Raw genomic sequence first — 15,950 nt, forward strand, 5'->3', positions numbered from 1 at the left:
TTGACCATCGATCCTACAGTTATCCACGTAGAAGCGTAATCCACCAGGCCATGGAGCAATTTTTGCATTACCTACGTAGGGTTGCTTCGCAGGGAGAAATGGGGAAAAAAATGCATGGCCTTCATAGGTTCCTATTTTTTCACGTCGAAGCGTATATGTTTGACTCTCAAGTCTCAACTGGCTTGGCACTTGATTGATTGATGCAAGTGTGCAACTGTGCATGCAATAATTACTCTGTGCTACGCACATCACGTTCGGTAGCTTGGCGAGGAGAAAATAGCTAGTTGAGAAGCAGGAATAACTAGCTGACGATCGGTCACCTCGCCTAAACTTATGCAAGTGTGCATGCAATAATGACCGTCTCGTGGCCGTGGTGCGTCCATGCATGCACGCTTCGCAGGTAAGAAAAGCCACCGCCCCGTTGCTGGCCCGGCACGTACCCTCCAGCAGCTTTGCCTCTAGGTCAACGCCCCTAGCTAATCCATGGCGCCCAGCCGCTATAAGACACACGCACCCTAGTACCAGAGCAACACCAACAACCACAACCAGCAAGAGCTAGCCAGAGAAACACAAACTCATCTATCCAGCATTCAACCAGTCACTAGCTTGTCCAGCCGCAGCTAGCAATGGCGGTGCGGTGGCCGTCGACCGCCGTGGCCGCGTGCGCGATCGGCGCGAGCCTCCTGGTCCTGTGCACGCTCATGGCGTCGTCGGCGTCGGCCCAGGCGCCGCCGCCACAGGTGCCCAAGGTGCCCAAGGGCAGCAACCTGGTGGTGATCAAGCCGGGGGTCGGGAAGCGCAACAGCAAGTTCACCTGCACCGACACCAAGAAGAAGCGTCCCGGGTGCGAGGCCACCTGCCCCAGCCGCTGCCCCAAAGAGTGCCTCGTCCTCTGCCCATCCTGCATGACCTTCTGCCGTACGTAGTTTATAAGCACAACATGGCTATTATTACTTGATGAATTGAGTGTAATTTTTGTAGTGTAATCACACATGCATATGCTAATCTTCTTGCATTGCATGCATGATGTACTTTTTGTATGCAGTGTGTGACTTCTACCCGGGGGCGTCCTGCGGCGACCCGCGCTTCACCGGCGGCGACGGCAACAACTTCTACTTCCACGGCATGAAGAACCAGGACTTCTGCATCCTCTCCGACGACGACCTCCACATCAACGCCCACTTCATCGGCAACCACAACCCCTCCACCAGCCGCGACTTCACCTGGATCCAGGCCGTGGGCGTCCTCTTCGCCCACCACCGCCTCCACCTCGGCGCCGTCCGTTCCACCCAGTGGGACTCCGCCGTCGACCACCTCGATCTCGCCTTCGACGACGAGCGCATTGACCTCCCACCCACCGACGGCGCGCGCTGGTCCTCCGCGTCTGTGCCAGGCCTCTCCATCACCCGCACGGCGCAGGCGAACAACGTGGTCGTCGAGCTCAAAGGGGTGTTCCGGATCGTGGCCAATGCCGTGCCCATCACCGCCGAGGAGTCGAAGGTGCACAGCTACGGCGTCACCGCCGACGACTGCCTCGCGCACCTCGACCTCGGGTTCAAGTTCCAGGCCCTCTCCGACGACGTCCACGGCGTGCTCGGCCAGACCTACCGCTCCGACTACGTCAACAAGCTCAACGTCACCTCGAAGATGCCCGTCATGGGCGGCACCGCCGACTACGTCTCCTCGGCCCTGTTCGCCTCGGACTGCGCCGTCACGAGGTTCGGCCGCCCCGCCGCGGCAACCTCATGGACCGCCGGCGGCATCGCCATGGTCACCGACGCCAATTACGTCTAAGCGATCGATCGAGGAGTCAAAACCAGCCCGGTACTTGCGTGCGTGCTAGCGTACGTGCTGCGTCTGGCGTCAACCTTCAACTAAAGTAACGTGCACTAGCGATCTCTACGTATCTGATCTGCTAAGTAATGTTTGTTAAAGTAATTTGTCATGGATTGACCATCCTGGCGATTAATTCGTTGGTATATACTCCTATGTAAGTGGATATGTATTGTTTTGACAATAATTAATGAAAAAAATTCTACTTTTTTCTTATCTTATTTTACCTTATATATTAATAATAAAGCAAGTATTGCTTCTCGTCGCCCATCTAAAAATTACCCTCAAAGTCCCTCTCTCCGGAAATACTTGTCGGAAGAATGGATGTATGTAGATGTATTTTAGTTCTAGATACATACATTTTTATGCATTTCTCCAACAAATATTCCCGCACGGAGGGAGTATATATTACCCGCTATGCCGCCCTGAAAACAATTTGCTTTTTTTTCAAAGTCGCTGTCCAGCTCAGACTTTTATAGGTATGATACCCACTCTATAACACATGCACCCTAGCCACATAGTGGCTACAACCTCTCTCTCCGACCAAGAAGACCAGGGTTTGAACCCCAGGTTCCATCATTTTCCCCACGTACGTATTCATGGGCCACGGGGTGTGGCGCCTCTATTTTTTTTACCATTTCGTTTATTTGTCTTCTCTTTTCTTCTTTTTGTTTTTTATATATTTCTTATTTAATTAATTCGGGGTTTATAAATTTCAAAAAGTTGAGACTTTTGAATAAAATGTTTGAGAAAAAAATATTTTTATGAATTTAAAATGTTTGAAAAATCATAAAAATTTCGTGGTTTCATAAAATGTTGGTGATTTTACAAAAATGTTCACAAATTATTAAAAAATCACAATTTGGAAAAACAATATGGAGAAATAAATTCATGTTCTTGATTTTGAGAAAATGACTGTGTATTCAAAACATATTTGTGAATCTAAAAAAAAATGTCCATGAAATTTTAGAAACTACCCAAAAAAATAAATTTGTTTGTGAATTTCAATATTTTGCCCTAATTTTTAAAAAATCATCGATTCAAAAAATGTTCATGAATTCAAAAACTATTCATGTATTCAATGAATGTTCGTCTAAATAAAACAAATGTTTTTGAATTTTTAAAAATGCCTAATTTTTCTAAAAAATGTTTGTCGATTCAAAAAATTGTTTGCCGTTTCAAAAGTCTTTTATGCCTAGGTTTTGATTAGTTTCTGGAAAGTCTTTATACGTCTAGGCTTTGGGAGTAATTCGTGGTCGATGAGATTTATTATAAGTTTTAGACATTTCCTTGCGCTACACAATGACAAGTGTGTCGTGTGGATGCAAGCTCATTGCCTTGGGATTTACAATGTTGAATGCATTGTGATCACGTGGACAACACGTCCATCATCAGCGAGGGTCGAAAGAAGGATAAGTGGCAAAATGATAAGTGATGTCTACTACACAACCTTCTTCTTATAGACGTTGTTGGGCTTGCAAGTGCACGGATTTGTAGGACAATAGCAAATTTCCCTCAAGTGGATGACCTAAGGTTTATCAATCCGTAGGAGGCGTAGGATGAAGATGGTCTCTCTCAAACAACCCTGCAACCAAATAACAAAGAGTCTTTTGTGTCCCCAACACACCCAATACAATGGTAAATTGTATAGGTGCACTAGTTTGGCGAAGAGATGGTGATACAAGTGCAAAATAGATAGTACATAAAGGTATTTGTAATCTGAAATTATAAAAACAGAAAGGTAGCAAGCGATAAAAGTGAGCGTAAACGGTATTGCAATGATAGGAAACAAGGCCTAGGGTTCATACTTTCACTAGTGCAAGTTCTCTCAACAATAATAATATAGATAGATCATATAACAATCCCTCAACATGCAACAAAGAGTCACTCTAAAGACACTAATAGCGGAGAACAAACGAAGAGATTATGGTAGGGTATGAAACCACCTCAAAGTTATTCTTTCAGATCAATCTATTCAAGAGTTCGTACTAGAATAACACCTTAAGACACAAATCAACCAAAACCCTAATGTCACCTAGATACTCCATTGTCACCTCAAGTATCCGTGTCATGATTATATGATATGCATCACACAATCTCAGATTCATCTATTCAACCAACACAAAGTATTTCAAAGAGTGCCCCAAAGTCTCTACCGAAGAGTCAAGAACGTGTGCCAAACCCTATGCATAGGTTCATGGGCAGAACCCGCAAGTTGGTCACCAAAACATACATCAAGAGGCACATGATATCCCATTGTCACCACAGATAAGCACGGCAAGACATACATCAAGTGTTCTCATAAAAGACTCAATCCGATAAGATAACTTTAAAGGGGAAAACTCAATTCATCACAAGAGAGCAGAGGGGGAGAAACATCATAAGATCCAACTACAATAGCAAAGCTCGGGATACATCAACATCGTGCCATAGAGGGAACACGAGAGAGAACACGAGAGAGAGAGAGAGAGATCAAACACATAGCTACTGGTACATAACCTCAGCCTCTGACGGGGGCCGTCTGGGCGACATGGGCCGCGAGGGCAGCCCGGCGCTCGGCGCGGGCTCGACGAGCGTCAGACATGGATGCGACGGACGGAGAAACGCAAGACGGCAGAAGGCGGATTCCGGCGCACCCCTACCCGACGCGTCAAATGTCGGATTTCGGGTTCCGGCAGACCCTTAAGGTTTGAACTCTGGGGTGCGCGCGGAGATCACTCCCCCTACCAACTCACGTCTCGTCGCCTCACAAAGGATCTAGACTACATGAAGAACAACACAAGGGACGCGAGGTTTATACTAGTTCGGGCCACCATTGTGGTGTAATACCCGACTCTAGTTTGTGGTGTGGTGGATTACCTCAGGGGCTGATGATGAATAATACAAAGGAAGAACTGCCTCGCAAGGGGAGGAGTTCTTGTGTTGGTGGATCTGGCTAAGGTTCGCTTCGTCGACCTTCAGATGCCTCTATACTATGGTGGCTAGCCCTATTTATAGAGCGAGACCCTGGTCATCTTCCAAAATATTAAGCGGGAAGGGCGTCAACAATTGGCCATTTTGAAGGGGAACATCTAGTACACTTATCCTGACTAAAGTTGGTCCTCGCCTGCCAAAGACTCTGACGATGACGCCTTCCTGGGCTCCACGATGACCTCCATCCTGCTGTTCTGCTGGTCTTGGTCTTGTTGCACCGAAATGGTTGCCTTTGCTTGATACCTTTCCTGCGCTTGCCCCCTTTGCACCAAAGAGGAAACAAGGACTCTGCGCAGGCCGGCTCCCGCCTAGCTTCGGTCGTCATGGCTTGCGTCATGGGCACCTCGTGAGGTACCCCGCCTTGATTTCTCCACCTCCTCGCGAGCCAGCCTGACGAGGCTGCACCCGAGGAAGCTTCCTGTCGTCCGCCCCGCGAGGCTTGGCCCCTCGCGAGGGTCTTGAGCTTGTGTTGATGAAGGTGGGCCATACTGGGCCACTCCTTGAGCCATGTCGCAGGCCGCAGGCAGGCAAATCTGGATACCCCCGTTCCCAGAACGCCGACAGCTTCTGCATCTTTCTCCTTGGCTTTCACTACACTTACTCTTCAAACCTCACAAATGACATAAGCGTCAAGTAGTAACCATCCTTATTAGACCGACAAACATTAAATTTCCTATAATTTAACCGTTCTTTTCCGTATGTAGTCGCGGTCCTACCTAGGGATCTAGATACCTCCAGCTGTCGCATCTCCTCCGCTGGTAGTTCATCGTCATCCTCCTCCTTCATGGGCTCCGCGGGTGGGGGAGTGCGGGGAGGCTTTGCTTTATCTATAAAACGGGGTGAAAGCCTGTTTCGAGAGGAGTGAGGGGAGGCCCCAATCCATCGGTGGGAGTTTTAATTCACTCTCATCCTGGGGCTTTTCATAGGTCTTCGGTGTTTGTCACTTTGGCCCTTCTGGCAGTGGTGGCAGCACCACTTCATAATGGTTCATCCGACTTCTTCTATGTCTAAGGCGATGCGTGAGATGTTGGTACCCGCGACGAAATCCGATAGATATGTAGGTCTTTGTTGTCTGTCGCTTTAGCCCTTCCGGCGGTGGTGGCGATGGTGGGCAATAAGTCCTTCTCTTGTTTCTCCGGCTTTGGCGATGTGTGCACTGTCAGATCTACACTACTAGGAAAAGGCCTACTAATGGCGCACCTAATTTGGCCATTAATGGCGCATCAGTGGTGTGCCATTAGTGCCACGCCATTAGTATATTTTACTAATGGCGCACCACTGGTGCGCCATTAGTATCTGGTATACTAATGGCGCAGCACTGGATGCGCCATTAGTACATACAACAGTGCGCCATTAGTATGCCTCCCAGGGGGCCATGTATACCCAGGTGCTTTGGCATACTAATGGCGCACAACAGCAAGATGCGCCATTAGTAACTTCGGCATACTAATGGCGCACTGTCTAATGATGCGCCATTAGTATCCTTTGGCATACTAATGGCGCACTGTGGTGTGATGCGCCATTAGTATGAATATTAGGTTTTTTTTTCTATTTTTTGCACAGGTTACAAAATGTATAATTGGACAAAATATAGACAGCACACATCAACAACAGATTCATCGAATACAATAGAAGATTAGTCTCTGAATACAATTCATCATATTAGTCTCCGAATTGAAAAGACCGAACAAAGATAGAACATTATATTACAAGTCTCGAGACCGCGAGTAGCGAGTTTGTCTTCACATTACAAGTCGATATCGATCATCTAAACTACCATCACATAGAAGAGAGCTGCGGTCATCACGATGAGCATCATCACGATGAAACTCGTCTTCATCCGGTTCCTCCAACGCTCCCTCCCCTCTCCCGCTAGATAGCGGGCGTATCTAGATTCGGCCTCGGCCCTAGTGGTGTACCCTTTGTAACTGTTACCGCTGAATCGGTGAACCTGTCTCCGACACTCCTCCCAGTCGTCGTAGACTCCGGGAACCTTACCCTTGTACATGACATACGTCGGCATCGCTATGCACTAGCCAAACGAAACGTTAGTTTAAACTAGTAATGGCGCACGGTGGAAAAGTGCGCCATTAGTAGTTTTGCAAAAAAAAATAAAATAAAAAATATAATAAAAAAAACAACATTAGTGGCGCACTTCGTCTGGATGCGCCATTAGTATGTTTGGACAGGTGCACTAGTTCAAATTTTTTTTGATACTAATGGCGCACCTTGGGCCAGGTGCGCCATTAGTAGTTTCAACACTAATGGCGCACCAGACAGGCGGTGCGCCATTAGTATATACCAGAAGGTGGTGCGCCATTAGTATATACTAATGGCGCATGGCGCACCGCCTGTCTGGTGCGCCATTAGTGTCAATCCCATCTATAGCCCTTTTTCTAGTAGTGCTAGTAGAAGGATCGGTCGAACAGGTTTGCCTTTCCACTACGGGCAATGCAAGGAGAGTTGGTTGTTTCTTTCGTCGGTCCGGTGATGCTTTGGCTGTAACGGTTACTATTTATTACACCCTCGACTCGGGCGAACGTCTAGGTGTGATCCACTCAGACCATCTTCTTCTTTGGGCCATGGATCCTTCGTGACCAATGTCGCTAACACTTCACGACAAAGATCAATGGCTTCCTAGCCGCCCTGTGTGGATACAACTTTATTGTGCTAGCGATGGCATGAAACTCCAACGCCATCAATTTCGGCGCGCCACCGATTGTGCGGGATGGCGGATTCCTTCATGTAGCGCCAAAGTTTGATTAATGCAGAGCCACAACTCATTCACCCAAAAAAAATTGAAATATAAATTTTCATGATTTTTTTGGCGAATGAATAAATTTCATGGGATTTATTTAACAAGAGCGTTCATCTAAATTCGGCACCTTTTTGGAGGGACCTTTGGTGCCCTAAATTACCACAAATGAAAAAAAAACTAGAGTGGCACGTGCTCTATTGCCGTTGACCCATCCTAGGGAAAGAGGTTGACTCCAATCCCACCCTCCCCCTCCATCCCTATCCATCATCAAATCCATCCCTTTCAGCACAAAGCCTGCGCCTTTCTCCCCATCGCCGCCGGCCCCTCCCCTCTCCCCCGCCGCGGCCGGCCCTCCACCACGCGCCGGCGCAATTCCGCCGCGCCCCCAACAGCCCCCGTCGCCGCGCGCGTCCGCCTCGGCCGGCAGCGTTCGCCGTGGTATCATAGCCTGTCCATCTGCCCAGCCCTAACCCGCCGGCCCGCCCCCCATGGCCGGCGCGTCCCGCGAGGGCGGCGAGGAGGCGGGGGCTCCTCCTCCTCTCCCTCCTGCCACTGGTCTCGCCAAGTACATCTCGCTGGGCACGGCCCCCCCGGCGGGGGAGCCCAGGCACGCGCGCCACGCCGAGCTGCGGCGGGCGCTCCAGGCGGGCGACCCGCCGGAGGAGCTCCGGCGGGTCCGCGACAGCGTCGCCGAGTCCTCCGGCAAGGCCAGGTACGTGCCCCCCATCCTAACCCACCGTTTTCGCCTGTGCCGCCGCTTGTCCCCTGCGCCTGCGCCGTTGCTAGTTGGCTGATCGGTCTGCCTCTGCCAGGGACAAGGTGCGGTCGCTGGAGGACGCGATCCAGAAGATCGAAAAGTACAAGAACGTCGTCACGCGCAGGCGGCAGAGGAGCGATGCCGGCGCCGTCAAGCCGGCGCCGCCACCCGCTCCCCCTGTCGGCGCGGCGTCCAGACCCGGTGCTCAGGGATACAACAACACCTCCCTGGGGGCAATTAGCAAGCGCATGCGCTCCTCGATGTCGGACGGACGGGTTCGTGCCGCATTTTATCACACTGTCAAGTGACATTGTTCCATTATGGATGCTTTCAAATACTCAGTTGTCAATTCACCAATTTTTAGTCTTATCGGTTTCAGGCTTATAGTTTGTAGCTTTAACAAATGTTGCAATTTGGAGTACCTGCCTTGTTTTTGGCTAATTACTTGCTGGAACCAATAAGATTTCATACAGTTTTCTGACTGTAAAGTTATGCCATGGGTGGTTTGAAAACCAGTATAAGATTTCATACAATTTTCTGGCCTTCTGTAAAGCAGGACGTGATTTAGGTTTAATGTCCATAGAAAGAACCGATGTTCCTTCTCTGTTCTCTGACCATTTAGTCTGTGTTGCTAGTGTGGTCATTTCATAATCCAAATGCAGTCCTCAATTTTGAACCTATCCTAAAACTTGCTCATTTTTATGGATTGGCCTCTGTCTCTGATTCGTACTTCCCTGCTGTAACTTGTTCCTCGGGGATTTAAAAAAATATATAAAAAACGTAACTCTGGCTGAGCTTGTTTGAGTGACCTACATCTAAAACCTGAAGTTTTAAAAGTTTTTTATGTCTGCTATTCTTTCCACAGTTTCTGTAACAGATCACACTCATTATGTTTTCATACTCCATGAAATTTATCGTGTTACCATTTTCTGCGATTCCAACTTATTTCAATGTGTTTCTGCATATTTCAGTTGGAAGGACGTGGTAGTGTTCCAACAAGGCAAGGTCCTCTAGCTAATAGTGCTAAAACTTCACCACTGGAGAAGGAAAAGACTTGTGCAAGAACATCTGTTGCAGTATCGGAGTTGTCTGAGGACAAATCACAGGACTCACCTAAAGTAAAACGCAAGCGCTCTCTGGGAACAATGCTCAGTAGAAGCAATGATGCTGATCGAGATGTTAAACCTGTGTGTCAAAGCAGGCCAGCCAACGAAGCACGCCCGCGGTCTAGTGATGGTCTTGCATTCAGGTAAACTTTGTTTGGTGTGCTTACCTGTTGCTTCAAGTTTTTGTTCTTTTTTTTTTTACTGAAAACTCACCGAGTTCTAGTCCTAATTGAGTACTATGCTGAACTAAAGTTTGTTGTAATGTGAAAACAACTCAAGCATAGTACTATGGTAAATGTGACATCTAGGTTGGTGAAACATCATACAGACAAAGTTCATAATTGAAATAGAGAGCGAGGCCTGACATGCAGTGCATTGAAAAAAGACAAGCATCACTAGAAAGATGAATGTCATTACTATGTATTGCCATCAGGCGTAACCCCGAGATTGGTGCTTGGGGTTTCTTCAGCTCTTTGTTGGCTAAACTGCTGTTTATTTGTTTGATCCACATAGGTTTTTCGTTAGGTTGCAATCATATTTGTGTTGCTTACCTACTCTACTTAAATCCTCTACCAGCACTATTTGGCTATATGTGGACATCTGTTCTGCTAATTATGTCATCATTTCCTCACCAGGTTAGAACTCACCTTTTTTCATTCTTTTATTGCAGACATGGAGCTTCTGCCGGAGCAGTAGCAGGTAGCAAGATGGATAGCAGTTTTCAGCAGAATAACATTGGGTCGCGTATTCTATCCAAGATTGATGTTGATTATGCCAGTCTGCCAAATGAAAGAAGAATCCGGCATGCTGGACCTGGAAAGGAGCGTGCTATGATAAAAGGAAACAAGTAAGCATAGTCCTTTACTTTATTCTCATGCATAAGTAACTCTCATCTTGACAAATCACACTTTGTTTTTTTGCATATACTTAAATAAGTACTGCAACATTATCATTCTTAATTCTTCTGATGATCTGCTGCATTTCTGTATATGCAGGGTACATACTTCTGATACAAACTTAAGTCCCTCGCCCAAGACTAAAGCATGCAGGTCACCAAGAACAAGTTCACTTGTCATGCTCCCCTTCCAACGTTCAGCTGGAGTAAGCGATGAATGCGAAGAAGCACCTTGTTCAAATAAAGCCTCACCTTTGAGAAGCATGACAAACCGCAAACGTTCAGGTGGTTCGATACCTTCAAATGCGTCCACACCTCCGATTGCTTGGGTTGGTCAGCGCCCACAGAAAATTTCGCGGACAAGGAGAGCGAATGTAGTGTCTCCAGTCTCAAATTTAGATGAAGCCTTATCTGATGGATCTCCACTTGATACTGCTGCTAGGTCATCTACTGAGTTATGCGGTGTTTTGCTTCCAAAAAATGTAACTGGCAGTAATTCACAAAAGGTAGCCAAGATTGATAACATGTCATCTCCTGTTGGGTTGTTTGAAAGTGGGCGGCTCGCTGCTACCGAAAGCAAAGCTAAGGAGAAAGTTAAGAATAGTGGTGAGATGGAGAATGAGGAGGCAACTGCTGTTCACAATGCAACAGGATCAATTGTTTCATCAAATAGGGCACCTTCCAAAGAAAAGCCTGAACATGGAGCTGTTCTTCAGCATGGGAGGAGCGGAAGAGGTTCTATGGACTTAAAAGGGTGCTCTTCAATATCAGAAGAAAATTTGGATGCTACAGGAACAAGAAAACCACTAAAATGTGGAAGAGCTGGAGAAGTAAATAATGAAAGGTACCTAATGCTTCCTCAGTAACAATGTGAATTTTAGTTTCTTTATATGAAACTGATTTGGGCTTCTAAACGCTGGTGCAGTAAAGTGGGGCACTCCATGATGGCTAAATCTTCTGACTGCAAAACTTCACCCAGTCACGAACAGATTCTGAATTGCAAGCCTACAGTTATACCAGGTTTGTAGAAAGACACTTCACCTTTATGCTTCAACTATTATGGTTCAATTTTGGATACTTTCCGTCTCCTCTGCCCTAATTTAGCCTATCGATTTTAATAACTAACTGATCATTGCAGTTGAACCAGACGGTGACCTAGAGGAGCTTTTAGCTGCTGCAAATGCTGCTCGCAGTGCTATCAGTGCGTTTATTCTCTTGTCTGATTTTGCCGGTTGAGCTATGTGACATCTCTTTGGGCTGATGCGCTATAACTTTCTGTTTTTTTTCTGCAGTTGGTGCATATTCTGGACCTTTTTGGAAGGAGATGGAGCCAATGCTAACTTTCATAAGCTCTGAAAATCTGGCTTTCTTAGAGCACCAGGTTGGTGCCCATTATAATTTAAATATGTCATGCTCGACTATACTTGCTTCCTTGCTGGGTTTGGACGAATTCTCACTTGAAATTCGTTGTCAGATTGACCTTGTGGAAGAGCTTGAGATGAACATGTCCTATGGTGGACATAATGTCATAGCATCCACCGACTACATCAAACCACAAACAATGGTATGTTACACTTCTTTGCGTGAGTCATCCCATCTAAGAAAACTTTGTCCTCTCATGAAGTTCATCTCACTTTTTAGAGCTCGTATCTTTGCTTCCGTGCTTGACGTGTTCCATAACATCTACAGGAGGAGATTTCTTCTCAGGTGCTGGCTGCATCTGATTCATCTCTCTCATCTGAGCTAAGCAAAACCAGTGGAGTTAGAACAAAAGGACCTGTCAGAACTTGTATCCCTTTTGAGGAAAACCACATCAATGGGACACAAAATGTAGAACCCAATGAGTGGTTTCATGAGATGGCCCCGATGGCACACAGACTCCTTTCAGCTTTAATCATGGAAGATAATTTTTCTGGCCCCAGTGACGTGCAAAGAGATATGTTTGCAGCTAGCCATATTTCCTGCACTGCCGACAGATACCTAACTAATGAACTTCAAGTCAGTGACCTAACATATAATTCTGGGTTGAGTGTGGATTTTACACATTCAAGCAATTCTTCTGTGGTAAACCAGAGCCTGTGCGATGGATACACAGCTTCGAGCAATTTCATGAGCTCCAGTAGTCAAATTTCGATCCATTGCGAGAGTTTATCAGATGGATTCAGTGGTGCTGTACACCCAGAATATGGCCCTTTGCATGACTTAATACCACAGATTTCACAGCAGTGTGGAAATTCCAGGAAAAATATCTCTATACCTCCACATGAATATCAGTACAGGCAGATGTCTATGGATGATAAGATTCTGATTGAGCTGGAAAGTATTGGCATTTGTCTGGAGACAGTGGTATGATTCCATAAAGCCTGAATCTCTTTACATCCTGAGCATTTGGAAACTTAAATACCCCTGTATGTAGTTCTTTATAAGTTTATATGCCTAGAAATCAGGTAACATGAAACATCACAAATTGGCAAAATGTGAGCAGTCTCATGTGTTTGTTGGGATGCTAGTTGACAGGGACTTATCTTCCTTGGATGTTATCTGTGGCACACAGGGTTTCTATACCTTTTGTAAACGTAAAACTATTAATGTTGGGCATTTGAACCTTGTACATGGAAGGGTTAAAAATTGAGGAGCTCTGTTGTATGGTTTGATGCTCGTCATAGTTTAAGATAATTTATCAAGTAGCCACAAACACAGATGATTTCGAAGAGTAGTTGAGATCCTTGCAGGAAATGCCTTAATATCGTTATCCTAGTATGCATTTGCTATATATTATCGGTTGTTTTACTCTGGCAGCCAACATGGTTAGAAGCATAATATGCCTAGGCATGCACTTAGTTCACATTTATTTTACTTCTGATATTTGATGTCATTTTCTGCATATTTCAATTTTTGTGTAGTCCTGTCATCCTGTGTAATGGCTGGTTAATTTCATGCAATAACCCGATCAAAATTTACTTTAGTGAACTTTTCCTTTTTTACATTTGATTTTTTTTTCTTGCCTCATTTTTGCATTATGATTTCAGCCAAATCTAGATGATGAAGGGGATGAAGACATCAATAAGATGATTTCAGAACTAAGGAGAAGGCTACATGATCAGGTTTGCAACCACTCATAGTAACATGCTTTCAATGCGCTTTAAGTAAAATGTCATCATTTTCATTAAACATTGATGCAATGTGTTACTGTGATTGCGTCAGATTAGTGTAAGCTAGTACAACTTTGTTCATGTTTTTAGAGCTTGGGTTTTGAAGTATTGGTTATTTGAGAACAAAAAAAATGGACACTTGAATTTGAGCATATAAGGCCTTTTTCACCTTGCATTAACATATGGTAATGTAAACTATGCTTGAATGATGTCTATTAGCATCATCAGGTACGATTAACAGATAACTACTAGTTATTTTCCATGGAAGAACTGCATCTTGGTACCCTTCATGATGGTTCGGACTTCGGAGCCATAATATCACGTATACATCTTAATCTTGCCATCCCAACTTGTGATTATGCCAATTTGAACGCTGGGGGTCCAAATCTAGTCATAGCACAAAATGAAGGTGGTTTGTCCATATCACTAGAAAATGGAAGCATATAAGTGCATATGGAATACCTCAAGGGGTCTCTATAAAAGTTTCAGTGGCTTTAAGTGGTTGATCTACACCATAAGATAAAAGATTCAACCTGATTAGATTGATAATTCATGTTATCCTATTTTAAGACTTCTCATTTGATGCATTTCCTTTGATGCCTTTTCTTATCTCTGAATCATATGTAGTTTTCTTCTCATTAGGGGTTTAACAGTTTATATAATGTATCGTTTTTATTTTGCAGTTGAAGGAAAAGAAATATGGATTGCATAAGTTAGACAAAGCAATTCAAGATACAAAAAGTATCGAGGAGAGGTATAAATGGATTTTTGTTTGTGGATTATATCTTAAATGGCACTGTTTAGGATTTCTTCAGTGGCTAACTTAAAAATCTCCTGACAGGAGCTTAGAGCAACATGCATTGAACAAACTGGTTGAAAGCGCGTACAGTAAACTTCAGGTACTTGAGGCGTCTCTTTACATGGTCGCATTTCTGATATCGATGCTAATACCTTATCACGAGAATGATCATCCTGCTCTTATATATACTATAGTTTTCCTTATAGAGGAATGCTGAGTAATCCTGGATACTGATTGTATGTCTTGATGATATGTAGGGTGTGGAGGCTGTGGAGGTTGTTCATTCTTCTTTTGTCAGCGCTTTAACAGTACAGACTATAGAGGAATGCTGAGTAATCCTGGATACTGATTGTATGTGTTGATGATATGTAGGGTACGCGAGCCGGTTCTCGTCAGAAGGCTGTTGTCAGTAGGACTGAGAAAGAACTAGCATTTTCGTCGGCCTTTGCGAGACGCACCCTTGCCCGATGCCAGAGATTCGAGGGAACGAAGAGGAGCTGCTTCAGAAAGCCTTCTCTTTGGAGCGTGCTATCTGCACCCTTCCCAATCAGCGACGCAAAGTCCACAGAAGGCAATACACGCGCAACCACTGTTTATGAGAGACAAAATCATATTGCTGTTTGTTACTGGCACTGGTGCTTCAGAAGTTAACATTGACTTTTCCTTGCGCATTAATTTCCAGGTGTTACAACAAGATCAAAAAAGGGCAAGAGGGAAAGGGACCGCAGCAGAGAAGCATCGGCAAAGGGCTCCGGTGGAAGATCAGGGCGCCGTTCGTCAGGCAGCGGGAGGAGCGGTGACCGCAGAAACAAGACAAAGTCAAAGCAGAAGCTGGTGCAGCTATCAGCCTCCGGCGACGTCCTCGGCAGAGCCACCGAGCCATCTCCAGCACCGGCAGCGCAGGAGCACCCTGAACCGCCGGTAGGCCCCTCAGGCGCAGCGACAGTCGCCCGGCAATTTAGAACCGCTCCCGGGAATGCCGCCCAGCGATCCGCCCATCCCGTGATGCCAGCAAGCCTGCCTGGACTAGACGACGACATGCTGGACGTCCCGGTGGGTCTCGACGTGCAGGAAGGCGGTGATTTCAGCTCGTGGTTCCCTGATGGACTTGATGATTCGTTGCCGCAGGACTGCGACTTCTCGGGCGTCCTGGAGGTCCCAGACGACGACCTGACTCAGCTGGGGTTCATGTGAAAAAAAAGGAATAAAACCTGATTGTTTTATTTAAACTGTGCATATTTAGCTGCTAGTTGTTACCCATCATTGCAGATTGGTTCCTGTAGCTAGCAAGAATAAGATGGTGAGGGTGCCAATGGCATCTTAGTTTGCAATTTTGTTTCATTGCCATTGATTCCGCCTCTGTTTATCGGAGTGCGCATATGGGGGGCTGTTTGTTATAGACTTATAGTAAATATGAGACATTTTTGTCTTCTGGGACGCAAAATTGTTCCTGAGAAAATGGAAAATAAAGCCGAGGTTTATGGCACATGTTCACTTCTGCTGGTGATATATATTTTTGTAAGTTTGATGTGAAATTTAGTTTTTCGTTGTTCGTCCCAAGATCCCCGCACCTGGTCTGATTCAAATGTATGTAATAAGTTCATAAAAGAAAAGATGTCTTTGTTTTTGGACAAAGAGGTTTAGTTCTCCCTCAGTTTGCAGCAAGGGTTTTTGAGG

General features: G+C 45.7%; 2 protein-coding genes across 3 annotated transcripts; both read left to right on the plus strand.

Annotated features, from left to right (window-relative positions):
* Positions 1 to 544: 544 nt before the first annotated feature.
* Positions 545 to 2,049, plus strand: LOC123084648 (uncharacterized). Its single transcript, XM_044506131.1, has 2 exons — positions 545 to 918; positions 1,046 to 2,049. The coding sequence occupies exons 1-2, from the start codon at positions 627 to 629 to the stop codon at positions 1,792 to 1,794; spliced, it is 1,041 nt and encodes a 346-aa protein (XP_044362066.1). The 5' UTR covers positions 545 to 626; the 3' UTR covers positions 1,795 to 2,049.
* Positions 2,050 to 7,822: 5,773 nt separating this feature from the next.
* Positions 7,823 to 15,761, plus strand: LOC123103754 (uncharacterized). Of its 2 annotated transcripts, XM_044525434.1 has the most exons (16): positions 7,823 to 8,276; positions 8,377 to 8,596; positions 9,293 to 9,570; positions 10,098 to 10,274; positions 10,423 to 11,166; positions 11,248 to 11,342; positions 11,461 to 11,523; positions 11,615 to 11,703; positions 11,797 to 11,886; positions 12,012 to 12,668; positions 13,352 to 13,426; positions 14,158 to 14,228; positions 14,316 to 14,373; positions 14,531 to 14,548; positions 14,646 to 14,844; positions 14,956 to 15,761. In XM_044525434.1, the coding sequence occupies exons 1-16, from the start codon at positions 8,053 to 8,055 to the stop codon at positions 15,465 to 15,467; spliced, it is 3,570 nt and encodes a 1,189-aa protein (XP_044381369.1). In that variant the 5' UTR covers positions 7,823 to 8,052; the 3' UTR covers positions 15,468 to 15,761. The 2 variants fall into 2 exon arrangements, with proteins under 2 accessions (XP_044381369.1, XP_044381377.1); XM_044525442.1 differs by lacking the exon at positions 14,531 to 14,548.
* Positions 15,762 to 15,950: the final 189 nt, after the last annotated feature.

This window comes from Triticum aestivum, chromosome 1B, assembly GCF_018294505.1.
Source record: "Triticum aestivum cultivar Chinese Spring chromosome 1B, IWGSC CS RefSeq v2.1, whole genome shotgun sequence".
Lineage (NCBI taxonomy): Eukaryota > Viridiplantae > Streptophyta > Magnoliopsida > Poales > Poaceae > Triticum > Triticum aestivum.